This window comes from Nyctereutes procyonoides, unplaced genomic scaffold (assembly GCF_905146905.1).
Source record: "Nyctereutes procyonoides isolate TBG_1078 unplaced genomic scaffold, NYPRO_anot_genome, whole genome shotgun sequence".
In the NCBI taxonomy this organism is placed as follows: domain Eukaryota; kingdom Metazoa; phylum Chordata; class Mammalia; order Carnivora; family Canidae; genus Nyctereutes; species Nyctereutes procyonoides.
In genome coordinates, this window is record NW_026575147.1 from 20,953,009 (window position 1) to 20,978,732 (window position 25,724).

General features: G+C 56.0%; 1 protein-coding gene across 1 annotated transcript; it reads right to left on the reverse strand.

Moving 5' to 3' along the window:
- Positions 1-48: 48 nt before the first annotated feature.
- Positions 49-22,465, reverse strand: RORC (RAR related orphan receptor C). The gene is made up of 11 exons (XM_055312613.1): positions 22,389-22,465; positions 20,260-20,289; positions 9,433-9,518; positions 8,974-9,115; positions 7,310-7,822; positions 6,983-7,104; positions 5,942-6,074; positions 5,689-5,796; positions 5,413-5,523; positions 4,022-4,131; positions 49-2,134 (listed from the first exon to the last, which is right to left on the reverse strand). The coding sequence occupies exons 1-11, from the start codon at positions 22,426-22,428 to the stop codon at positions 1,973-1,975; spliced, it is 1,557 nt and encodes a 518-aa protein (XP_055168588.1). The 5' UTR covers positions 22,429-22,465; the 3' UTR covers positions 49-1,972.
- Positions 22,466-25,724: the final 3,259 nt, after the last annotated feature.

A 25,724-nucleotide genomic window follows, 5' to 3' on the forward strand; every position in this document is an offset into this window, starting at 1 on the left:
TGTTGCTGCTGTGGCTGCTGCTGCCAAGACTGAGGTAGAGAAAAGAGCCAGAAAGCATTTCTCCTTTTTTTTTTTCCTCTCTCTCTTTTTAAACCAGGCAAGAATGAGTCTGCAGCAACCCTGTTGGTGCAAAATAAATAAATAAAGCAACCAGGGAGGGCTGCAGCAAGAGCCACTACAGGATGGCGAAGGGGAGGGAGCCGAGAGGGAGTCTTTGGGGGTTCAGAAGGGGTCAGGAGGTAGAGGCAGCTAGCAGCTCCAAAGGGTCTCTTGTGGGCATCCTGACTCCCCTCTGGGGAGCTCTGGGACCAAGCACCTTCCTGTGGGTTGTCTTTTAGTCTCCCAGATGCAGGGCGATTCTGTGCAGCCTCTCAATCGAAATGTCTCCCACGGGTATCATTTTGTGGGGAAAGTTCTCAGTCCAGAACATCTGCCATGGAGCTGAATTTGAGACTCCTTCAGTGAGGGTTCCTGAGGAGCGGCTCCAGCCTCCCTGGGGTGCTGCTCAGAGCAGGGGCTTCAATCCTTATGATAATTCATGTGTTGCTGGGCTAGAAGCCTGGATCTCCCCCAAGGGAATGAGACAGGAGAGCTGTTTGTCTGTAATCTGATTTAAGAACCCCACCCCTGCCCCTGCCACACACACCTCTGGCCTTTGAAATCATTTTATAAAGAATAGCCCAAGTTGGGGTTTATGTTTAGCCAGCTAAAGCCCTCCCCTGAGAAGAACACAACACCCCCACATCACTTGCTGTTTATCCCTCAGAGGAGGGCTCACAGCGATTTGTAAAACCAAGAGAAGTTCAGGGGCACAATCCCAGCCAGAAAAACAGGTGTGTGTCCTGTTCCCTGGTCTCCTCTCTGCGGGAGTTGGGATGAAATTGTGTCTGGCTTCTTTCTCCATGATGACAGGAGGACTCTTCCAAGGGTCTGTCTGGGGCATCTGGCTGACCAGTGCGCAGCCGTCTCTTCTTTTGGGGTTTCTTGTGCTAGAAGACAGCTGGGGCTGGGATTGAGTTTGGGCATCCCCCAGTCTAAGGTTGGTGTACCATGAAAATGTTCTGGGGTCCCTCAGGATGGGACTTTTTCCCTGAGGCCACAAGTGCCTCTGAGCTGTGACCTCAAAGAAGACAAAAATTGTGTCAGAATAAATGAGTCTACAGAGACGCATAATTGCAGTTTGAGTTTGTGAGTATGTGTTTCACCTGCATGTGGATGTGTGTCTCCCATCAGATTTGTGCTGACCCCTAAAGTCTATTTCTAAAGTGCACATAAGAGACTTGAGTTCTAATTCTATCTATGATGCTCTTGGCCTCCATTGTACTCTATCCCTATACCCAAATTCCATAAAAAAAAAAAAATCCCAGCCCCTTCCCCCCATCCCATCCTTATCCTCCACATATCTAGTTTTTTTTTAGACCCCGGGAAAAGGGCAGGGCGCCCAACCACTTCCTTGCTGAGCTGAGAGGAAGGGGGAAGGCAGAAAATCTAGAGATCTGGATTCATGTTATATACAGGTCCTTCTGGGCTCCAGCTGCCAGTCTCTGAGCTTGACACATATCCCCAGCCAAAGCCCACAGGGAAATGCAATGAGGTATTTTAAAGTCCTATTCTTAGCTTCTGAGCCCAGAGTCGACTGGATTCTCCTGGTGTCCTGAGGACACCATGGTCCTCCTAGAGGTCCTTATGTGCCACCCCAGGCCTCTCAGAAGCTGGGGGTGAAGGGTCATGGGAGAGCAGATGCAACAACGCTGAGGCTCGAGATGGTGTTCCTTCATCACCACCCTCTGGCTCTTGGCCCACTGCCAGGCACCCCTGTGGGCAGAAAGCCAGTCTCAGCAATTGCTCATCCCTAGAGAATAGGTGGAGACCACCCTCCCGGGGCACAGGTAAGAAAAATATGAAGGTGGGAGGAGATCCAGGGAAGAGGGCCAGTAGGCCCAAGGGGAGGGAAAGGAGTCCGTTCTCCAGGTCACTCGGACAGCCCTTCAGGTGACTCGATTTCAGTGCTGAAGAGTTCCTTGTAGAGTGGAGGGAAAGTGGCTTGGACCACGATGGGGTGGAGATGTTGGAAAGTGTGCAGCTTTTCCACATGCTGGCTGCACAGGCTCCGAAGCTTCCCCTTGGGCGGCAGCTGGGGACGGGTTAACAGGGGAGGAGGGTCAGTACTCCAGCCTTCTCCCCAGAGCACCGATGTCCTCTCCTGCCTGGGTAGGGAAATCCTCCTGCTTTCCCCTCTGCACTTGGCTCTGGAGGAATGGCTGGATTAGATCCCATGGCGGGTGGGGGCTGGGGGAATGTGTTCAGGAAACTGGAAGCAAGCAAGGGCTGCTGCGGGAGGGGTGCATGTTTTCTGAGTGGACCCCTGCTACTCCTAAAATGAACCCTGGTAAATACTATCACAGTTTCTGCCCTTGTATTACTGAGACCCTGTGGCCGTTGTGTTCTATCACATGCCTCTTGGCCGTCGTGCTCTGGAAGTCCTTCTCATCTGGAATGCCTTTCCATTTCTTCTTTGCTTGACTAATTCTTCCTCACTTTCAAGTGTCCCTCCTCTGGGAATATTTCCCTAGCTACCTCTCCCTGGATTAGGGTCCTTCCCTCTGTGTAATAGCACCTAGAGTTGCCACTCAGCAGGACGGAGACTTGGGCTGTGTGGCTGCTGCAGGATGGAGGAGGGACGACCAGGGACCTCTCTAACAGGCCATGTGAGAACTGGTAGCTGGCAAAGGAGAGGGGTGACGGTGGAGGGTTTGCATTCTGAAGGTGGAGCCAACCAGATCTGCTTTCCAGATGTTTCCCCAGGCTCCAGTCTGCCCTTCCAACCTGTCCAACTGGACTTGAAGTTCTTTAGGACATAGGGTGTGTATAAGTCCTTTCTCTATCCTTGGCACCTAGCACTCACTGTGCCCGGCACATAGCAGGGGCCCATTGCTTGAACGATTATATAAATGGTTCCTTGACACTGGTTCCAAATTAAATTGCCTAAATAATAGGTCTGATGACATCATTTCTCTAGCCTTCAGAGCTCTTCATTGCCTGGAAGTAAAGCCTTTACTCTTTAAGATGGCACTGAATGTCCTCTCTGATTTGCTACCTGACCTAATTTCAAGCTGGTCTTCTACTCCTTCCCTGCCCTCATCAATCAATGCCACTCCCAATCTTATGCTTTAGTCAAAATGTACCACGAGCTATTCCACATATATGTGCTATTTGCCTCCTTATTTTTGCTGATTGTTCCCGTAGTCTGGAATGCCTGCCCCACCCCCATGAATGTCCGTTAAAATCCGACATATATTCATGGCCTACCTTAAATGCTGCCTTCCCTAGGATTGCGTGTATGACCCTCTCCTTTTACCCTGAATTATTTTTAACCCCTTGTTCTGTGCCGCCATTAACATTTCCCCAATATCTCTTATCAAAGTAACCTACCAGGAGTGCAGGGATACCGTGGGAGAGCACTGGCATTGAATCTTGCATCTATTACTTACCAATCAGGCAAACTTGGACAAGTCACTTAAGTTTTTTCATCACTAAAGAGAGATTTTAATACCCGTCCTATTGATCGAGTTATTCTGAGGATGACAGCATGTCTGTGGTAGCACCTTGTTAATGGTATGACTATACCGCTTACCGGTATACCACCCTGTATTAGAGTTACTGGGACATGGGCCTCTTCTTCGTACCACACTAAAGACCCTGGGTGGGGGCAAGGACCACCTCTCTGTATCTTTCTGTTCCATGGTGCCTTGTACAAAGAGATGCTGAGTGAGCATTGGCTCTATTAAAGCCAGATTATTTCCGGATGGGGCTTCCTCCCGATTCCAGATTCTCCTGACTTTCAATCTAGAAGTTCCACATGGAAGTGACGGCCCGGCCCATCCCCTTACTCCCCATTCTGCCACGAGCCCTCTAGCACGATGTGGGGCTCAAGTACTTCCTCCTCTGTGCCCTCAGAGCCCCAGTGTCCCAGCTGGGGTGAAGGGCCTGACCTCTTCCCCCTCAGGGACTGCCATCCTACCTTTGCCAGGATGCCTTGGCGGTGAGTCCTGTAGAGATGGTGATGAAAAGCCTGCTCCAGGTTGTGCTGTAGCTGTTCTACTTTCCTCTTCTCTTGGAGCCCTGGACGGTCTGGAGGAAGGCGTGGGACCATCACAAGAACAAGAAAGAACATGGACATTAACTTCTCCTGGAAGGGGGAAGGGTGTATCATGTTGGGCATCTATGCTGGATTGCAGCCTTCTAGGCTGAGTGCGTGTGCGTCCTGGTTTGAGCATGAAAAGCTCTGGGGCCTGGGGCTTGGCTAGCTGTCTACAAGGAAAACTGGGGAGAGACTGACTCCAAGTGGCCTTCTCCCTGGTACCCTGATACCTCACATAGTCCATTCAATGCTAGAATTCCATTGTGGGGGAAAAATGAGAGGGATTCCATCCCCTAGCCAAGGATGAGCCCAGAGAGCAGAAGGCCTTGGTGAAGTCTCCTAGGCCAGCACCCGGGCCTCTGCAGCAGTCTGTGGCTAACTTCAAAGGACAAACCACCTTTGGCCCTGACTCCATAAAATAGCCAGAAGTCATCTTTTAAGTCTTTATTTCTAGTTTAGGTCTCTGCTCATTGGCAAAGCCAGACAACAGATTATCTCGTTCTGTAAATTCAGGTTAGTAGCACTTCTCCAGGGTCTCTGAATATATAGCCTTCCCTGGCTCTGCCCAACCCACTCCATTCCAGCGGAGTGGGGATCCAGAGTCCTGCCATTATGGTGCACAGTCTCAAAATCAGCTCACACAGAGCCGCGATTCTCGAGCCTGGTGGCACATGACAATCACCTGGAGAAGCTGTTAAAAATCCTGGTGCTCTGACTGTACCCCAGATCAATGACCTCAGAGTCTCTGGGAGTGGAGTCTGGGGAAGAATCACTTTTTATTTTTTTAAAAGACTTTATTTATTCATTCATAGAGACACAGAGAGAGAGAGAGAGAGGCAGAGACACAGGCAGAGGGAGAAGCAGGCTCCATGCAGGGAGCCCGACGTGGGACTCGATCCCGGGTCTCCAGGATCACGTCCTGGGCTGAAGGTGGCGCTAAACCGCCGAGCCACCGGGGCTGCCCAAGAATCACTTTTTAAAACTCCCCAGGTGATTCCAGTGTGTGGCCACACTGGACTCTCTGACATGAGCTCATGAGCAAAACTAATTTGTCTCTGGGAGGTGGCCCACTTCCTCTCATCCTCACGGCTCCCTGCCTCCCCACTCTCCAACTCCACCTTGGAGGGTGTTTCCCCCTCTCAGGCTCCTCTGAATCTTCTTTCTGCTCTTTAAAGCAATTTCCCAGATTTAACCACATTTGAAGGCCCAGACCCATTTCCATGGCTCCCCTGCCACCTGACTGTTCCTTAGGCAAGCCCAACGACACTCACTGGCATTGATGAGTACCAGGGCCGTGTAGAGAGCAATCTCATCCTCAGAAAAACGCAAGGAACTCAGGGAGCGGGAGAAGTCAAAGATGGAGCTGATGAGCTCGCTGCAGCCTGAGGGAGAGAAAACTAAAGGATGAGCAAGGTGGGTGAGGCCACTGGCCCTCTAGGTGTTCGGAGTACAGGGGGGATCTGCCCTGAAAAGAGGGTGCCTGGTCTTGAAGCTTTAGGTGGGCTTGCCATCCAACTCCCGCCTCTCTCATTCCCTCTGCCCCTCACCCAAGGCTCGGAACAGCTCCATGCCACCGTATTTGCCTTCGAAAAAGACTGTGTGGTTGTCAGCATTGTAAGCCCGGCACATCCGGACCAGAACCACTTCCATTGCTCCTGGGGAGAGAGGGGGACACGCAGGCCGGTGTCATGAAGCCAGGAAGCTCTGCCCCTCCATATCCTGCTTTAAGCCACCTCCATCCGCTCAGCGCCCCCCCCATGCTCTGCCCCCCCTTCAGGCCAGCCCACTCTCCCTGGGCACCTGCTTTGAGAAGCACAATCTGGTCATTCTGGCAGAGCTCCATAAAGCCTGAGAGCCTCTTCGCGAACTCCACCACGTACTGAATGGCCTCGGTGAGGCGGTGGGCACAGCGTTCCCACATCTCCCACATGGACTGCAAAGGAGGAGGGTCCTGCGGTTGCCCCATTTTATGACCCTGCCACCCTCCCAAGGCCCCTGGGAGCCCAGGCTGAGGTTCAGAACTCTCACACTCTCCTCTCTGGCTATTTAGCCTGTCCTAGCACAGATGTACACTTGGGTCGCACTCACCGAGCACCCACCAGCCGTGGGCACTCAGCTGTCATGGTGAAATAAAAAAACATCTGAGATGCAGCTTTGCCTCAAAGAGCTTGCATTCTGTTGAAGTGAGAAGGACGTACTGACCCCTCTCCCCGAAAAGACCTACCTAAAGGTCTTAATAACGTAGAGTGACAAAAATTCCGTGCCAAGTGGGTGTTCTTTAGAACAGGTGGTCTTGTTAAGAGCATGATGAAAAAGAGCATAAACCTTGGAGCCCTGTGGATCTGAACGTGCCTGTGGCTGCACTACTTTGTGACCTAGAGTAAGTCTGTTAACTTCTCTGAGCTCCGTTTCCCAGTCTGTTAAAAACAGAAATAAATGCCAACCTCACAGGTTGCCATTGGAAGGGTAGAGGATGATCTCTGTGATGCATATAGCACAGTGCCCGGCAGAGAAGGGGTGCTTGACAAACGGTAATCAGCGTTCTGACTACTGCTATCGTTGAGAGGGTACAGGGAAGGGGAGTATACCAAGGGCTGCACACACCAAGGTCTGGGTGCTGGAGGAGGTAGGATGAAGGCCAGACAAAACGTTAATAGGCAGGGGCCAAGGACAACCCCTCATCCATCTGCTAGGGTGTAGACACACACACACACACACACACACACACACACACACCCTATATTTAAAAGTGGGGACACACTCGTGTCTATCTGTGATGGACATGCAGATAGCCACCTCTGCACTCCCCTGCGCCCTTCCCACATGGTCTCCTGGCCTCACCTTCCTCTGGTAGCTGGCCACCTCCTCCCGGGAGAAGATGTTAGGGCGCTGCCGTAGCAGGTCCTCCAGCCGCAACTGACACGTCTCTCGGTAGGACTTACAAACATTCTGTACCAGGTGCTCTGGGGCCAGAGGAGGAAGGGCACGGGCTCCATCTCAGCCAGCTGCTACCCTACGCATGCTGAGGGCCCTCCTCAGCCTGGCCTACCCTCGCTCTGCCTCCCCTCCTTGGCCCCTCAGCACCCTTAGCCTCATGTTTAGTGTACACAGGATGCTGACTGGGCCCCCCCTCACCATCCCTACCCTCCCTGTTGCCCAGCTGCTCACCAGTCTCCATCAGGGAGGCATAGGATGCCTCCAAGGCGCTGTGGGAACTGGGGCTACAGTAGGTGTCTGGGCCCCCTCCTGGCTCCTCCAGCCCAGGAGGCCTGGCGTCTTCAAAGTGAAGTGCGCATCTTTCCAGGCTCAGCTGGCTGCCTGTGCCGTAGAAGCCCCCGCTGGCCTCAGCCTTACCGCGCTGGGGGCTGTATTCCAGGTGGTATGAGGCCCTGTCGGGCCCAGCCTTGGCCAGGCTGCTGGGGTAGGAGGACCCGGAGCCTGGGGCTCTCAGGAGGCCAGGGGGGCAGGCCGCGGCCTCGGGTAGGTCAGGTGATGAGCCCAGGGGCAGCTGCCCATCTGGGAGCCCTATGGGGCAGGCGAGGGGGTCAGCTCCCTGGCCCCCTGCTGGTGGGGTCTTGGCCACCTGTCCTCGCTGCTGCTGTTGCTGCCGCTGCAGCTGTTTCTGCACCTCGGCGTGCAGGCTGTCCCTCTGCTTCTTGGACATGCGGCCGAACTTGACAGCTGAAAGAGGTGGGGATCAGGAGTTTTCAAGGCAGGAGCGCAGGGGACAGGGCAGCATCGACAGGCATTTTGATCATTACAGAATTCATTTGCTGTTCCCTGAATAGCTGGTTCCAAGCAGAGCTTCTCCAGTGTGGCATAATAACTTCCCTCAGGGACCCCCACTTTTGCTCGACACCCCTCCCACCTCCTGCAGGTGTTTGCCGCAGGGTTGGTCCAGCCCAGGCATTTCGGTCTCCCAAGCAAACTCTCCCAGCTGGAAACCAGCTTCTGCCAGGAGCAGAATTCAAGCAGTAAGTCTGGACTGAGGACTGTGGCCTCCTGATTTTGGGGCTGGGGGGTGGTCGAGTCAGTGGTGGGGGGGCTCGAGCTGTATTGGGGTCACCTCGCCCATCTAGGAGGGTCGGAGGAAGAGGAGAGCTGAGAACACAGGTCTCCCTGTGGTCAGGCCTGCAGGCTCCCTGGTGACCTAGATACTCACCACAGCCCAACCCAGGCTCCGCGGCTTGTTTCTGAACATCCTCTTCTGCTCTTTCTTTCCTGCCTTTTCACTCCCCCCACCCCTCCCAGGTGTGGGGGTACAGCCCCTCGCCCCGCCTGCCCCTTTGCACCCCTGCGTGTTTCCTTTCACTTTGTTATTTTGGGCGCTGAAAAGTGCTGACAGCCTCTTTCTGGCTCCTCATCACCTCATGCCTCCCCCAGCCCCGCCCTGGGCTCCCTCTGTGGTGGTGATGGGGGGCTTCTTGGAGGCAGAGGGCGAGGACCCAGGAGAGAGGCACTAGGAACAGCAGCCGCCCTCTCTACCCTCATGCCTTCCAGGCGGTTCTTGGGCTGATTCTGGCTCCGTTCCTAGCCACTGTGTCATGTTGTAGCACGGGGATAGGAGACCAGGAAGATGGTATTGGAGCCATGGAGCAGGAGGCAGGATGTGGCCGCTGGATGGTGTGTGGGCCACAGGCAAAGGGGGTGAGGAGAATCCATCCCAGAAAGAAGAAGATGAGGAGTCTGGGATGTTGGGGAAAGGAAGGCGGGGGACCACAAAGACCTCTGGTGCTTGGCCAGCCCGTGCCCCACAGAAGGATGTGTCTACAGGGTGATGTCTGCCCTGGAGACTCCAGAGAGACCCCCAGGGGCTGCCTGCGTGGCCTCACCATCTCGGGACATGCCCAGTGCCAGGCATTTCTGCAGGCGGCAGTGTTGACATCGGTTTCGGCTGGTGCGGTCGATGGGGCAGTTCTGCTGGCGGGTGCAGGAGTAGACCACGTTACACTGCTGGCTCCGGCGGAAGAAACCCTGGGGGAGGCAGGCAGAGACCTGGGCTGCAGTCCTGGCCAGGCCCAGTTCCGTCCCCAGTGCTCCCTGCCCAGGCTCTGGCCCTAGCTTCCGCAGGTCCGACAACCAGTTTTCTCTCCTCCCCTTTCTTAGCACGATTACATTTTGCCAGGCAATCATGTCCCCAGGTTAAGACAGGCCCTCCTGTGTAGGGCACTCTTAAGCTGCTCCCTAGCCACCTCAGGAGACTGTCCCTGGAGTCAGAGCAGAGGCCACAGAGCCCCCTCTCCTCATGCTGGAAGATACTCGGTTGTGCGTGCACGTGTGCACAGGCTCACCTTGCATCCCTCACAGGTGATCACCCCGTAGTGGATCCCAGATGACTTGTCTCCACAGATTTTGCAAGGAATCACTTCGATTTGCGCTGGAAGAGAGAAAGAACAGGAGTCATCCCAGGTACCTTACCTGCCTCGGCCCCCATGTCCTGGGCTGTAGACACAGGGACAAGGTGGGACTTGGTGCTTCCCCCACCCCACTCAGGTTTGTTCTTCCCCTCTTGCAAAATGGAAGAAGTGAAGTGCCGAATGCTGCTCAGCCAGGGGTCCAAGGAGGCTGTTTTTGAGTTTCACAGGGTAGCCAGGAGCTGTGTCAGCTCTGCAGGGACAGATGAGGCGGCTGCAGAGAGACCACCTGCTCAGCCCTTTAAGTTGAAAACCTCCAGTTGCCTCCCTTCTGCCTGAGGAGCCAGGAGTTCTCGCTGCTTTACAACACCTGCTTCCCGCCCAAGGGGCTTCCTCTAGGCCACCCTCCCCCACCAGGCTCTGCTCCTGAGGGCAGTGGGTGAGGCATGGGGGTGGGGGGATGTGGTGCACCAAGGCAGGAGGCACCTGGGGACTGCCTAGAGATGCCAGCCATCCTCAGCCGGCCTGTGAAGCCTCAGGCACCCGCTGGGCAGGGATCGGGTCCACAGGGTAGGGCCCAGAGAGGGCAGGAGAAGTGAGGTGGAGCCCAGGAGAGCACCCAACAAGCCATGTCTGTCAGATTGTCAGATGCTGGCGATCCAGGGAGAGACTGAACCAGAGCGCCCAGGCCCCTGGCCCTGGCGCGGCACGTGGGCAGCTCTGTGTGCATCGACACATGAGAGTGTGTATGTTCATGTGTGTACAAGGCCCTCTGGGTCCGGTCGTGTGCACAAATCATGAATGTTAGCTTTGGCTGAGATTAGAGACCATCTCATTCAATTTTTTTCCTTTCCAAGTGAAGGAATAGACAGATGAGGTAAGACAGATGTTGGTCCAGATTCATGCAGCTAGTTTGCCCCAGAGAGGGGTTTACATCCTAGCTCCCTTGCTTTCCATCATGCTGTTCAGTGTACACAGCTTTGGGGGTACATACATCAGTGGGCATGTTAAGGCATGCATACACATGGAAGGCCATGTGACTGTGAGTCAGTGGGCACATTTGCCTGAGCCAGCAGGCACGCCCGGCTGTTCGTGTGTTCGTGTTTGCTCATTGGCCAGTAGGATGCCTGCTGCCCACTGAGCTCACTGTGGCCTCCCGGGGCTCCAGATTCTCCTCTACTTTCCCTGTCCCTGTCAATGCCCACGGCTCTCTACTGAGGTTCAGGGACCAGCATTTGGCCTCTTCCCAGCTCAACTTTGAAGGGGAGTGGGAATTCCCACTGTGTTGGAGGTCTTCACCCATCCCAAGGGGGTAGGGGGTCTCTTCTCTACCACTGGGGCCCCGTGGCCTCCCCTTTGAGCGGGGAGGCTGGGGTGGAGTGGGCCAGAAAGGTGGTCTAGGAATATAGCCCTGACTAGGTCTGACGTGCCCCCATCCATGTCCCACCCTGAGGGCCTATAGGGCAGGCCTGTGTTCCCATGAGTGCATGGCCCATGCCTGGCCCAGGCCTGGACTGTGGTCATCTGGAGGGCCTTCCGATGGGAGGTGAGGAGAGGGACTGTGGCTTGCCCACCACCCTCTGAAATTTCATTTCTCTCCTCTTGAAACTGTTGTCCCCTCAAGCTGGCTTCAAGCTGAGCCAGTGTAAGCAGCTGCCTCCTCATGGGGGACAGGGCCCATGGGTATCTGAAACTCTTCCATGAGGAGTCCGTTCTCTCCCCTGTCCCAACCCTCACTTGCCTGCCCAGCACCCACCCAGGAGGCTGTGATCACTGGGGACAGATGGCAAGTGAGCCTTTCAGATCCTTTCCAGTAAATGAGCAGATTGGAATGCATGGAAGGGAAGAGAGAACAAGAGGGGATTGGTAGCTGGAAACGAGGCAGAAAATTTGGAGGCACCTGCATGTCAAGTCATTTAGATTCCCTAGGCCTAGGATCCCTTGTCAGTGACATGAGAATAAAAAATAACATTGTTTGTCCATGGGATGTTTGTAGGTAGGACGGTAGGCATGACAATATTACCTGTGGAAAGCACAGTGTTTAAGAGGCAAACTCTATGTGCACCTGTTACCAAAGAGCAGAGCTGAAGGTAAAGACACACAGTGGGTACCCAAGGCCCAAAAGAACCACTTGTGCCCTGTACAGTCTGTGCTTGTCTCCACACCTTCCCCTCCAACAGCTCGAACCTGTCTCCACAGGAACCCTCAGCCCAGAGAGGGGAGAAACCAACGTGGGTCACCCAAAAAAGTAAGCAGAGGGGAGATTAGGCCAAGCCACAGTGGGAACTCGGACTCCAGCCCAGCAGTCAACCACAGGCCTCCCTGCCTCTTCCCTTCTCCCAGAGCCACATCCGTGTGCGTGTGTGTGTGTGTGTACATGCGCCAACCACACAGGTGACCCAGACACATGTCTCCCTGACCCACTGCTGGTCCCAGCCTGAGGAACCTCACAATGCTGTAACCAATGTGGGATGGGATGATGTGGCCAGCCTTGGACCCCCCTCACAAATACCTGTGCTTGTGGGGGGGGGGGGCGCTGACGTTTGGACCCCAGCCACCAGTCCAGCCACCTTTCAGTGTTCCCTAACCACAGTCCCAAGACAGAGGTACACAGTGAGACAGAAACACAGAGTCAGACGTTCTGAGGTAGGAGTGCCAGACACTGTAGCCTCCGAGCTAGAGACCAAGAGGTTTGGCAGACAACAGAGACTTAGACCCCAAGATGGAGAGACAGGTGCAGAAACACAGGAAAACCCACAGTGATGTCCCAGCGCCAACGCCCTGCCCCTGGCCCTGTCTGCAGCATCAGGCCCTCAGCTCCCACTGCTACCTCCTTCCCCTGCCACCTGTACCCCTTTCAATGCCATCTGCCTGAAACCTCAAAGAGAAAGTACCGGTGCGCATGAATGTGACTGTGGAGGCGGGGAGGGGAGAGAACGGGAAGGGCTGGCAGAGGTGGCAGTGGGGTGAGCAGGAGCTGAAAAACACCTCGGATCCCTCACCTTCAACCTAAGCTCCTGCCTGAAGCTGCAGGTGATGGGAACCCAGATTGGGGAGGGGGAGCTGAGTAATCACAGGATTACTCAAACTGTTGCCCTGGAGCCTGGCCTGCCAGGAACTTACCATCTAAGGGCCTGACAGTGCCAGGAACTCAACCAAGCAAAGGTCAGGCCCTTCTAGGCCAGCCCCTGCGGCCCCCGCTGCTTCAGGAAGGGCTTTGTACCTAGCTGCTGCTCTCTCCAGGCCCATCACAGGAAATCCTCCCAGGAGACAGGAGTGCCTATGTGCTTTGAAAGCTCCCAAGGCATCTAATGACTGCACGGCTCTAGCACTTTGCGTTTCAAACAAGATCAGCCAAGGGGCTTGTGAAAATCTTGTGAGCTGGTCCCTCCTCAGGTCTGAGGGCCCAGATTCCGCCTTTGGACGAGCTCCAGTTGATGCCCAAGCTTGCTGGTCCTCAGCCTACATTTTTGAGGAGCAAGAGTTTAGTCCCTTGTGACATTTTTGTGCCAGGCGCTGCTCCTCGGGGGTGGGGTTGGCCGTCCTTTCCTCAGCCTATTCTTGTGTCTTCTCCTCAGCCTGTGAGACCTCTAAAGCTTCATTCTGATACGGTACTGGGAAAAGAAAACGAACCTCTTCTGGATCCTTCAGAGACTTGAAGTATCCCCAGGGAGCTTGTTATGTGCATCTCCTCTGTGTGGAAATACGGGAGAGGCAGAGAGGAGGTGGTCTGCCTTCCCCTCCCTCCAATCCCTCTAACCCCGCCCTTCCCACAGCTGTGAGATTCATTGATAGCGCTCTCTGAATGCATCCAGAGCCTGGCCCTGTGCCCCCTTCGGAAGCCAGCCCTGGGCCCCATCCAGGTGCCCTCTACCTCAGAGAGGAAGTGATAGGAGCAAAGGAGGGGCTCTAGCCCAGGGGGGTCTCTCCCCTGCAACCCCAGAAACTTCCCTAGCCCTGCTGGAGAGTGGATGGAGTCAGAGGAGCCTGAGGGTCCTTATCTCCTCCTGGTGCTTTGTCAGCCTCCAGCTGAGCCTGCCTTCTCTTCTCATTCTCTCTCCTTTTCTCCCATGGTCAGTGAATAAGGGGGGATAGTAATAACAGACGTAAGCCTTGGCTGAATTCTTACTCTGTGCCAGGCTTTGGATACATGTTTCATGAATGATTACGACAACCCTGAGAAGTAGGTATTACTTGTATTGTGCCCATTTTACAGATGAGAAAGTAGTCCAGGAGGGAGTAAGGCGCTCGACTAAGGTTACACAATCCAAAGTGGCATATCTGGCATTTGAACCCAGGTCTCTGTAACTCGAGAGCCCAGTTCTCCAACTAGTAAGCTATACACCCTGTAAGGATGAGATGCCCAAGTGCATCAGGGAAATGGGATGGGGCCAAGGTTACTGGCTGCAGGGGGAAAGTGTGAAGTGTGGAGGTGGGGTGGGAACAGAATTCAGAGAAGTGTGAGGTGGGGTGGGAACAGAATTCAGAGAAGACACCCCCCCCCCGCCCCACCCATGGAACTAAAGCCAGGACTCATATCCAGTGTAAAGACCCACAGACACATGGTTCCCTCTGTCCCGGGTCTTCTTCTGTGGTGCCCACCTCCTCCTGCCTCTACTCAGGTCTTGGGGCAGGCTTCCAAGGCCAAGGTGGAACAGCCCTCCTCACCCAACTGAGCTCCTTTGGGAGTGTGGACTGGCTTTCACACATCTTAGTAGGCCTCTGCAGAAATGAATGGGTGAATGGGAAAGAGGGATGCATCTCTTTTCTTAGCTCCGCTTCCCCCACCCCCACCTGCACAGAGACCACAGCTCTGGCCAGGGGTCCCCTGTGTACCCCAGCCTGTCAACAACCTCCCTCCTTTCTCAGCTCTCCTTCCCGCAGCTTCTGCAAAGCTGGAAACCACGCGGTGGGTGGCAGCCCAGGGGAGCAGGAGGGGGAGGGCAGGGGGTGGAGTGCCAGGAGAGGAGCAGTTCTCTACCTGGTGAACACTCCTCCCAAGTCAGGGCAAGGATGTTTTGCTGATACACCCAGATCCTAGGGCTGAGAAAGTATTGACGCTAAAACTCAGGTGGGCGAGGGAGAGTCTGGGGTTCTGAAAAGCCACCAAAGACAGCCAGCCACCTGAAACCCCTCCTGGTGCCCCCGCCACCCCCGCAGTCTGGGACGGGAGAAAGGAGGGGAAACAAAAGAATTGAGTGAAAACAACCGGTGAATGGTGGGGAGGGGATGAATCACCAGGAGGAAGCTCTGAGGAGTGGGAGCCCGAAGTCACAGTCAGTGGCTTCCCTGCCTCCAGGGTTGGGTCTCCTTTTCCAGAAGGGTCTGCCATCCTGGGAGATGCAGAACCCAGGGACACTGGCTCTGGGTCTGAGGCCCTGCCCTGTAACTGTCCCTCCCCTCAAATAGACATGCCCATCTGTTCTGAGCCCAGAGTCCCAGGACAGCACTGCAGGCGCAGGAGGAGTAGAGATTAGATCTCAGAAAGGACTAGCCAGGGAGGATAAGAGGAGACCCCAGGGCTGCCTTCCTAACAGGGCTCTCAGCGTGGGAAAGTCCCTGTTCCCTGTTTGAGTCAGGGGCAGAGGCAGGGGAGGGGAGGGAGCCCCTGGGAGGGTGGAACCCAACTTCCCTGTGCTGGGACTGGCTGGGATGCTCCAGCTTCTAGTACCTTAGGCTGGGAGGTGGAGGGGGGGTGGTTCCTGTTAGGAATGGGAGGAGGGGAAAAGGCGTAGGTTTCAGGGTGGTGCAAGGAAGGAGGGGGTCCTTTGTAAAGGCTTCAGGTGGCCCTGGGCTCTCAATATGAGAGCTGTGGCACCCCGGGGGACCGGACTGCTTCCTGGCCCACCACTTCTCATTATCATGAGCAGTCTTGGAAAGACCAGGGCACAGCAAAGACAGGCATGGGACCTCACACCGGCCCACCTCCCCCTCTTCCCCCTACCTCACCATCCATACCCAGAGGTGGAGCCTCACACCTCTTGGCTCCACACTGGCTGCGTCCTTAGAGAGAGATGACTAGGGCCGCCGTCTCTCTGGCTGGCTGGAGTCTGTTTGGCTAATGGACATTTCCTCTTTACTTAGCAGCAGGTCACCATGGCAGGGAGCTGTGCCGTCCTTTCAGAACCCCCATGAACTCCCACTCTCTGACTTCCTAGCCTCGATCAGTACTCAGTACGCGGCGCCCCCCTCCCCTCTACTGCCTAGCCCCCTCCCTCCAAAACCTCTGTGTCTCTATGCCTCTCTATCTTCGTGCTCCAGCTCTGTCTCGGGCTTCATCATGTTTGGGTGGTATTTCCTGGTATTTCTCCATTTATAGCCCATCAGGACATCATTTTTTCCCCAAGTATTTCATAAATCTGTCCTTTGGGTTTGACCTCTACACCTCTTTATTTCCTGGTCTGTTTCTGCTCCTTGTGTGTCTGTCCCTTGGTCTTTGGGGTGTCACAGTCCCCAGCCCCTGGTGTACGGGCTCTCCCTGGCTATGGTCAGAGGGCGTGGAGGTGGCTAGGACTCACTAGGTATGTGTTGGGGGGGAGGGGGCCAGGTAAGCTGGGACTGTGAGATACTGAGAGATGTCTAAGCGAGAAGGACCAGTGGCATCTACCCCCACATAGAAGGGCCCTCTCTCCTACTACCAGCCTGGATGGAGCTGTTGGAGGGATATCATATAGAGCTGCCTGGTGGCTTCCTCATTCAGGAGGGACTCCTGCTCTCCTGCCAACCTCCGAAGCATGCTCAATCCTTGCTTGCCAGGGTGGATTTGCTGACTGGGGGGCATTTCTGGGAAGATTGGTCTTTTAACGTTTGAAGCTGGAAGGAAACGGAAGCTCCAAAAGGCCTCTCTTCCTGTGGAAGTCTTTGGCTCTTCTCTTTACCCCTCCTGACCCACCGCAGCTCATATACCTGCTCTGGGATCTCTGTCCCAAGCTCGCTCTTTTCTATGGCCTCTTCTCCAACTGTCCTGGGAGAGTTGAAACACCTTCACTAGCTTTGGGAAGCTCACCTCGGGGACCAGAGCTCTCACCTTGGTCTTGGGTCCTCAGAACTGGGAGCCTCTCCAAAGCTGGTTTTATTTTTAAGTTCAGCTCTCTTGTTTCGCTGATGAGGAGACCAGGGCCCAGTGACTTGCCTAAGGCTATGTGGCCAGTCAGTAACAGAGTTGGCACCAGAACCTGGTCTCTAGGCTCTCGGCCTATGGGTCTTTCCAGGACCCAATATGGCCTCCCTTCTGTGGTTTGTGGGAAGACCCCAGGTTGAGGCTGGGGCTGCCTCAGGCCTCAGGCCACAGGGACGTGGGCTTCCTATTCCTCATTTGCTCTCTGCTCCGAGAGCTTCTCTAGCTTTCCTTACATGCACACAAGGATTGTCTGATTTACCCAGCCTTGCTCTGCTAGGAGGCATGTGGGCCCCAGACATCTACCCACTAGCTGTTGGCCCACAGCTCCACGCCAGGAAGGGGCTGAAGCCAAAGGCTTTCTGCTCCCATCTCCCCTGCCATATCCATCTCATTGAATGGGTGACTGAACCTGGGGACACACACAGACACACAGACACACTGGGACTTCTAACCCTCTCCACCTGACAATCTGGCTTTCCCCTCCCTGTCCTGTAGCTTCCGGGTAGAGTGACCCCTCTGGCTCCTCTCTCACCCACTTTGGGACAGGCGGGAGGCACTGGGGGTGGGTGGGACGCTGCAGGGGGAGTCGGGACGGTGCCTGTCAGTTACCAGCCTCCCTCTGCTGCGGCTGTGTGACCTGGGGTAAAGCGCTGGTCGCATTGGGGCTCAGTCCTTGTTAGACGAAAGGCAGAGCACCTCGGCTACTCCTGCAGCTCCTCTCCAGCACTCCTGACAGAGGCATCTTCCACAGCCCCCATCTCCCCCTGCTCTGAGAAAACTGCCTAGGGAGCAAGCCTCCAGCGACTGCACCCATCCCAACAGACCTTGGCCTGGACCGGGACACACCCTGCCAGGAGGAAAGAGCACTCAGCTTTGCTCACACTGTTCAGTTCCAGAGGCCCAGGCCTGACACTGGCATCCCATCCAGGCTTCCCAGTTCCCAGGTGGCCCATTCACTTACTTCTCATGACTGGGCCTCAGGCTTCACAGCCCCAGCTCTCTGTCCTCAGCCGGGGGTGGTCCGGGGCAGGGGCACAGATGGCAGCTGGGTTGGGGGTGAGGCCCTTTCTGTGGAGCTCCAGCCCGCAGCTCTGCACCCAGCTCTCTCCAGTTCTTCTGGGCTGGGGTGGGGGGGGTTTAAGCCACACCACACAGGTGGCCGAGTGACAACCCCCCCACTGCATCCCCACCCCCTCTGGGGTGCAGCAAGTAAGATGACAGGCTCCCCACGTGGCCAATCTGGGCCTGGGGCAGGGTGTGAGGGGCGGGGCAGCCATTGCAGGGGGGCGTTGGAAACTTCCAAAACCACATGCGACAGCCACGCGTGGTAAGAGCTGTTTCCACCCGCCAGAGGTAGTTCTGGCTGGGGAACCAGAGTGGAGCTCACAGGAGCCTGGCCATGTTCCCACTCCCCCTCCCACCGAGGACCTGAACCTGACCCTCTGCCAGGTGACTGACTGCAGGGACAGGGATGTTTCTGGAGGTAAGTCACAGGATGTCTGCCCTGGGGGCAGTGGCTGTGCCACCTGAGACCCTGTGGACTGCCAACAGCTGCCCAGTGGGGTGTAGTCTGGGAGGCTGCCCACCGTGCTTCTGCCCTCCCTACAGACGTGGTGTATGCCTCAGGCCAGGGAACAAATGATAACAGCAGCAAGAATAATCATCAGACAAATACCCACTGACTGCAAGAAGGGTTAGTCCATCAGACATTTCCTCAAGAGCAAAAGTACTGAAATCAGAATGCAGATGATGATGATAATGACAATGATGATGATGGTGGTGGTGGTGGTGGTGATAATAATGTTTACTTTGTGCCAGAAACACTTCTTACGGTTTTATGTGGATTATCTAATACTCACAAAATACTTTATGGGGTAGGTACCATTATTCCCATTTCAAAGATGAAGAGAGTGAGAGACATGGAGAGGTTGAATTACTTGCCCAAGGTCACACATAGCTGTGTGTGGTGGGTTTAGGATTTGAATTCAGGCAGTCTGGCCCCAAATCCCACCTAAGGAAGGGGAGGGTTTCTCTGGTTCACATCTGCTCTTGACGGTGTCTTAGCTTGGGAGGTCTTCTGGCATGTGAGTCTACAGTTTCTTGGCCTGGGGTTCCCTCTTCGGGGCCCTCCAGTAGCTAGGCCCTCTCTTGGTCTGGGGGTCCCTCCTGAGTTCCTCCCTTCTTGGGGTTGTCTCAATTTGGAACCTGTTTTTCTGAGCCTCCCAGCCTGGGGGAGTTAGTCCCTCCCAGATTCTCTGCACCAAACTTCCTAAGAGGTCTCTGATCTTACCAGGCCTTGAGCAGCTCCTTGGTCTGCTACAGGCCTTTCCCACTGGCCTGCCTCTGGCGCGCAGGACCTGGCAGTGGACTGGGGGAGGGGCTGTCACCCCGGTTCCTCACAGAACATCCTGGGATGAGGTGGGGCATGGTTGCATGGGACCGGTGGGCTGGGAAGGGGGAAAGGGGTGTAGCCTTGGCCATGGTTTCCCCCTTCTCCCCCCCACCCACATATGGTCCCTGGCTCCCATCCCCCAGCTCACGAGCACGAGCACGTCACTCCTTGACCTGCTTTCCTCACAGGGCCCTGCTCAGCATTTCCGTGGGGCCCTGTGGCTAGGGGCAGGCGAGGCACTGATCAGGATTATGCTGAGCAAAGCAACCTTCCAGCCAGGAGGATGAAGCATCCTGGATGGCCCCCCAGCTCCTGTCTGCCCGGCCTAGGGACCAGGGGATGCTGTTGCCTCTGAGATTTCTCCGCTTAGAACAGGGAGGCTCTAAGCAATCTTGGAAGCCAGAGCAGGGTCAGCGAGCTCTCAGAAGGAACTGGGAGGTAACCCAAGGGAAGGCCATGGAGAAATGCAGGTGGTCTCTCTTGCCCCAGAGTGGTCCTCACTGATTCAGGGACATATGCTTCTGGAGGCCTTCCCCCAGGGCACCCTCAGGCCGCTAAGGGCATGCATGGCCCTGATGTGATAGAAGCTTTGGGACTGAGGTGGAGTGGCTGCATTTTCTGGGAGAGTAGCTTCTCCCACAAACCAGGGGGGTGGGTAGATCTGATGTGCTGAGAGGTCCACAGAGAGGATGCATATTTGCCAGTATCTGTTGGGAAGTCCTTCCTGAGCTCTAGCCTCCTTCCCACATGCTGTAGCCTCAGTCTTTCAGGGCTTGGAGTGTTCCTGTGTGTCATGTTTCCTACAGAGGTGAAAGCTTTCCTGCTCTCCAGCTCTGCACAGCTTGGCTTGTTCACACTTCAGGATGTGTTAACCACCAAGACGAACACCAAACGTGGCTCAGCTGCCACAAAGCCTGGTGGTGCAGGCTCTCTGAGTCCCTGAGGCTGCCCCTGTCTCCCTCCTCCCTGCTGCCAGCTCCTGTGCTTCCGTCCAGCACACTCCTCTCTTTCTCCCGCCCATCCCTTTCCTAATTCTCCTCTCCTGGTGTCTGTGGTGCTCCCTCTCTGCAGGCAGGCTTCCTCCGCCTCTCCCATAGCCCTGATCTTGAGGTTTCTCCATCCCTTCCTCTCTGGGCTCCCCATCTTCCTTGCTTCCCTCAGTGCCACCTCTGCACATGCCCCCTGGAGCCCCCTGACTTCTAAGCTGTCTCTCCACACCCAGCACCAGGTGCTGCCCCAATCTTCTACTCACAGGTGTGGGTCTTCTTGGCAGCCAGCAGCTCTGGAAAGAGAAGAGAGCGGTTGGGGCCAAAAATTGAAGATGGTGGGCCCTGGGAGACACCCTCCACCCTGTCATAGGCCCTATCCTACCCTACTCTTTCCTCCAGAACCTGGTGTCTGAGCAGAAGGCGAGACCATCTGCCACAGCAGCCCTGTCTTCATACTCTGCCCTGCAGGTCCTCAGAAGCACTAGGCTTCTCACTACCTCCGGCAGTCCCCAAGCTCGTCCTTCCCGGAATGCCCTTTCCTGACACTCAGGGTAAAGCCAACTTGCCCTTGTCCCTCGAGCTTCCGACTGAAGAAGCTGCATGTCCCCCCCCCCCCGCCCCCTCTCTCTCTCGGCCTCGTGCTGACACTCAGCACCGGGTGTTTGCTTTCCTGACACTAGAGCCATGTTGTCTGTCTGTCATAACTGTTGTCTGTCATGTTGTCTGTCTGTCACAACTGCTGTCATTGTGTCATGATTCACAACGTGGGGCTCTCCTGCTAGCTGGGAAGTCGCCTGCCCTATTGATTGTGTAACCCCCAGAGCCATCCATAGCGGCTGGCCCATTAGAGATGCACCACAAATATTCTGCGCCAGTTACATCCTTGTAGGACTTAAGTCTCTTGTTTGCTTATTAGTGCCCCAAAGCACCCGGGACTGCCAGAGGTGTGCAGGTTGAGAGTAAGGGGGTGAGGCTGCCTGGAGGCAGAGGAGGGAGAGCTGTGAGCATAGACCCCACTCTGCCTTCCCGCTGCTTCCCTGGCTCACCAGCCTGCGGGGGAGGGAACCCCTTCCTACGGCCCAGGTAGAGAGTGGGCAGTAGAGGGCCCAGGTGGGTTGATGTGGGGTGGGCAGGGATGCACATACATCCGAGGGGCAGTTGCTGAGGGAAAAGCCTCAGCTAAGATGCCATGGCAGTGGCGGTGGCAGGCGGGTAAGGTGGGTGGGTGGTCATTCATTTATAGCATTTATTGAACACCTACCAAGGGAGCCCCTGGGAAGAGGCTTCCCCTGCCAGACCTTGGTCCGTTTCCTACAAGCACGCAGCAGCACCTCATAGAGCACGAGGCCAGCCTTTTGTCCCAGCAAAGCCTGCAGGCCTGCCTCGTGCCCCCTGTTGTCTCCCTAACCTCTGAATCTGCGAGGATCCCTGCCCGATCCCTGCCTGGAGAAGGAGTGGCTCCATCCGCCCCGCCCACTCCCCCTGATCCCGACCAGCCCCACCCAGCTTCCTCCCTGACGTGGCACCCTCTCTCTGGCCTCCAGCCTTGCCCCTCAGAGCAGTCCTGGGGTAGGGTGCTCCCTGGGCAGCTGCCTGCCGGGCAGTGGATGTCCTCCTCCACCAGGTGGCTGAGCTGCCGGCACTCACTCTCCTTGGTGCTCATGGCAGACCAAGCATGTGGCTGTGGATCCTGCTCCTGTGAGGGTCTCTGTTAGACCACGGGAGGCCCGAGGACTACCTGGCCCCTTGCCCCTCGCTGTCCCCAGGCTGATGCCCCGCATTCTCTGCAGAAATGAAACCCCATGCTCCTGGGCCAGTGGGCATGGGCAGCTGACAGGGTGTGGTTCCTTCCTCCCCCAACCCTCTTGCCTGTCACCCCTCAAGACAGGCCAGGTTCCTCCCCCAGTGAAGGAGCAGAAGGTGGAGAGGCCAGCCTTCCAGCCCCTGCTGCCCTCGGCCCACTGACCCAAGGAGGGTCACCACCTCCTCTCAGGGGGCACTCACGCTGGGGAGGGCCTGCCCCACTCTGACCCTTCCTCACTCTGCTCTTCACACACTCCCTCCCTCCCCACACCTGCCTCTTCCCTCTCCACTGCTCCCTGTCTTTCCCCTCCACGTGTTTCCTGCTTCTCCCCTACATTTTCCACCATCTCCTCCTCTGCTGCCTGAGCCCCTCCTCCTGCTTCTCCTTGTTTCCATCAAGACTGGCCTATATCCCCTGCCAACCCATCTCTCTCTTCCTTCTTTGTCTCGTTGTCATCGTCCTCCTCCTCCTTCTCCTCCTTCTCCTCTTTGCTTTTTTGACCAGACTCTTTCAATCTCTCTCTCTCTCTCTCCTCTGAACCTCCAGGCAAGTTCTTGCCACCTGCCTGCAGAGCCCTGGGCCTCTTACCCTGCGAGGCTCGGTGCTGTCTCTGTGGGGCCCTGTCCATGGGGCAGCTCCCTGGGTGCCGTCCTTGCTGCCCTGGCTGCCCAGGAGGGCAGGGAGCAGGGCCCAGGGGAGGGAGGAGGGAGCAGGGAGGGAGCACCTGGCCTGTCAGCAGGCAGGGGAAAGGAGTGGCTGGCAGAGTGGCCTGGCAGCGGGAAGGGACAAGGGGAGAGACTGGAGGAACAGAGTTTGGAGCCTCGAGGAGACACAGCAGAAGTGAAGGCAAGGGGAGGAGCATTTATCGATCACCTACTGTGTGCTGGGCCCTTTGCCAGGCACTTTATGTAAAGCTGTGGCTTTCTTCAGTCCTCCCAACATCCACCATTATTCCAGATTTCCCCATAAGCTGCATGATGCTCAAAGTTGTTACTGACTCGCCTAAGGACTTACCCAAGGACAGTAAGTGGCTGCACTGTGATTTGAAGCCAGGTGTTTGTGACTTCGGAATGGTGTGTTTTCTACCTGACCAAGAAAGGCGACAAGAGCAGGGAAGATGGGGAGGGGATGGCTTCTCCGGTGGGGGGGGGGGCAGTATGTGTGTGGGGCATGTGCTGCTTCTCCGGGATGAGGTCAGACTCATCCCACAGTCCCTCAGCTTCTTGAGGCCTCTGCCTGCTTGGCCCTTGCACCTCGCTGCCCTTCCCTACAATTCCCTGGCTTCCTGATGCCTCCACATTTTCTTGGTCTGTTGGGGGCACATTGCAGGCTGGAGGAGCATGGGGGTGTGGAGGAGGGGAGAGGCCTGGAGAGCTGCTGCTCTGCACCATGGGAGGAAGTAGAGCCCCTGGACTGGGTGGGCCTGCACTGAGGAAGGGCTCTGCCAAAGGCTTTAGGACAGAATGGGGCTGGTGTGGGTCCTGGAGGCCACTTCTCTCCTGCACAGCGTTGGTCCAGAGTTTGATTAGCTGGGCCTGGCTCTCCTAGTTACCCAACAGGCTGGCTGGCCAGGGGCCAAGATGCAGTGGGGCGGCTCCCTGGCACCACCTCCTGCTCTCGCTCCCAGCTGGTAAACAGCAGAGCAGGAGCCAGCCACACCACAGCACGTGGCACCTGGCGTGGAGAGGGGAGGCAGCTGTCCCGGCCCTCTCCTGCCCTCCCCGTCACCATCCTCCACTCCTGCCCCACCCTGGAGCTTCACAGGCTGCTACCATAAGCACCTCTGCTCCAGGGTGGTTCCCCATGTCTCCCAATGGCTGCAGCTTGAGGGACGAAGATTAGAAGTAGAGAAGGACTTCCCAACTCATAGGATGGTAGGTCAGGAGATAGGGAGTGAGGAAGAGTGGCGTGGACACTTTTGGGGACCTCCTTGTGCCAAGAGTCTGACAGTGTATATCTGTGCCTCTCATTATCCCCATGCATCTAGGTACACTTCTCAGCACAGAACAGGATGCTGGTCTGTTCTGGGGCTCTACCCCTTGGGCAGGCCATGCTCTCTGAAGCACTGCCCCACCTAGTACCCTCTGGCAGACAAGGAGGGCCAGCCAGAGGCAGAGGGACAGGGGCGCCAGGGGAGGCTGGGGACAGGGCTGGGGGGTGGGGAACTGGGGTCATGCTGTACTGCTCTACCCTTCCCAGCCTGATGGTTGGCTTTGCTTCCGCTTGGGATCCTCTCTCTGTGTCTCTCCCAGCCAGCCCCTCCCTGTCCATGGTTCTGTTTGCTGGGCCTCTCTGTCTTTTCTCCTCTTCCAGCCTATCTTTCTCTGTGACTCCGGGTCTCTCAGGGCCCTTTCTGACCTCCTAGTGGTGGGCACGGAGTGGAGGGGTACCGCGCCAGCCAGTCCTGCCCCCGCCCCCCACCCAGACACCACAGGTAGGGCTGCCTCTCCCAGCCAAGTCATTGTGCCACTGTGCAGGGTGAGGAGGAAGTGACGGGGGCTTTGGAAGACAGGGTCCTGGCCTCTGGGCCTCACCAAATCACATGCCTCCTGGACATTCTTGGGTCTCTACCCCTTCCCCATCCCAAGCATGGGTGTCTGGGATTCTTTCTCCCTGGGGCCAGAAGGTGCCATGGTCATCCTTTTGGGAAGTCCCCCCCCATACCTAATCTTCCTCGCTCCTGCTCCAATCACGGCCCCTTTTCTGGAAGAATCAGTCCTTTCAAAGTGGGGCAGTGACTTTTTTCCTCCTCAAGTTCATTCTTACAGTTCTTAGGCAAGGAAGAGGAATCAGACAATCATTTCACCCCCCATGTGCCCAAGTTCCCTTATCAGACTGGGGAATCTCTATGCAGGGGCAAGCAGCCTGGAGGGGGAGAGGGTGGTAGTGGTGGCTTGGAACTGGGGAGCAGTCACCAACTTGTTTTCCCTTCCTCCCCACCCCTTAAACCACAGAAACCACTTAAAGCTCGGTGTAAGCCTGCACTTCCAGGGAGGGCCTGGTGGTGTGAAGGTGGAAAGTATGTGGGGCTTGGGCAGCCTGCATGCCACATACTGCCCCAGCCCCATCCTTCAAGGGCCACCCCCTCTAGGAAGCCTGATGCAATGATTAGGACAACTTTTCTTGGGTCCTTTCTAGGAGGTCCATGCCTGAGGAGATCTGAGCCACAGGAGTGACCCAGGGACGGGGCTGTACCTCCTCCTCCCTCAACCATTAACACAAGGGAGGCTCTGTAACATATGTAGCTCTCCCAGCCTCTACCCCTCCCCCTTCCTGTCACAAAGGCCACTGTGGGTGGAGGGAACAGTAGGAGTTTGACCCCAGCTCCTGGCCCTGAACTTGCCATAGTGACCCTGCCCATACCACTCACCTGTCACTTAGGCTTGGACGCAGCAAGGAGTGCTAAAAGGCAGCAGCTCTGATTTTTGGAGCAAAAGACTTGGATAAGAACACAGCCTGCTATTTCTTAGTCTTCAGTGACCACATCAGAGCAAAGGGACACTAGAAACTGTCCTGTGAACAGGTCTTGTGCAGGCCTTGTGAATAGCAGTGTGCACACGGGATGGGTTCCCAGGACCTCATCTGTCCTGGGGCACTACCTGGCCTTAGCTGGCCAGGAAGTTCCTCCAGGACTGGGACACTGTGGCCTCCATCGCATGGGGACAGCTCCCAGCTGTGAACTGAGTAAACTGCTCTTTGAATTCCCACCTGGGAGTAGCAGGGTGGGGTGGGGGATCCAGGGGAGCCAGGCCATTCCCAGGCAGGTTTCCTTAACCTCTCTGATCTAGCTCTCAGTAAAATGGGAATAATGGTACCAAGCTTCTGGAGCGATGGTGATGATTACTGGGATAATCCAAGTAAAGTATGGGACTGGGGTACAAAGTCCTGTGGTTGAAAAGGATGTTTTGGTTCATCCCTCCCTCT

Coding starts and splice junctions, on each gene's coding strand:
- RORC (XM_055312613.1), bottom strand. CDS start 22,428: ATGGACAGGGCCCCACAGAGACAGCACCGAGCCTCGCAGG. Junction 20,290..22,388: donor ACAGCACCGAGCCTCGCAGG/GTAAGAGGCCCA, acceptor TTCTCTTTCCAG/AGCTGCTGGCTGCCAAGAAG. Junction 9,519..20,259: donor TGCCAAGAAGACCCACACCT/GTGAGTAGAAGA, acceptor TCTCTCTTCCAG/CGCAAATCGAAGTGATTCCT.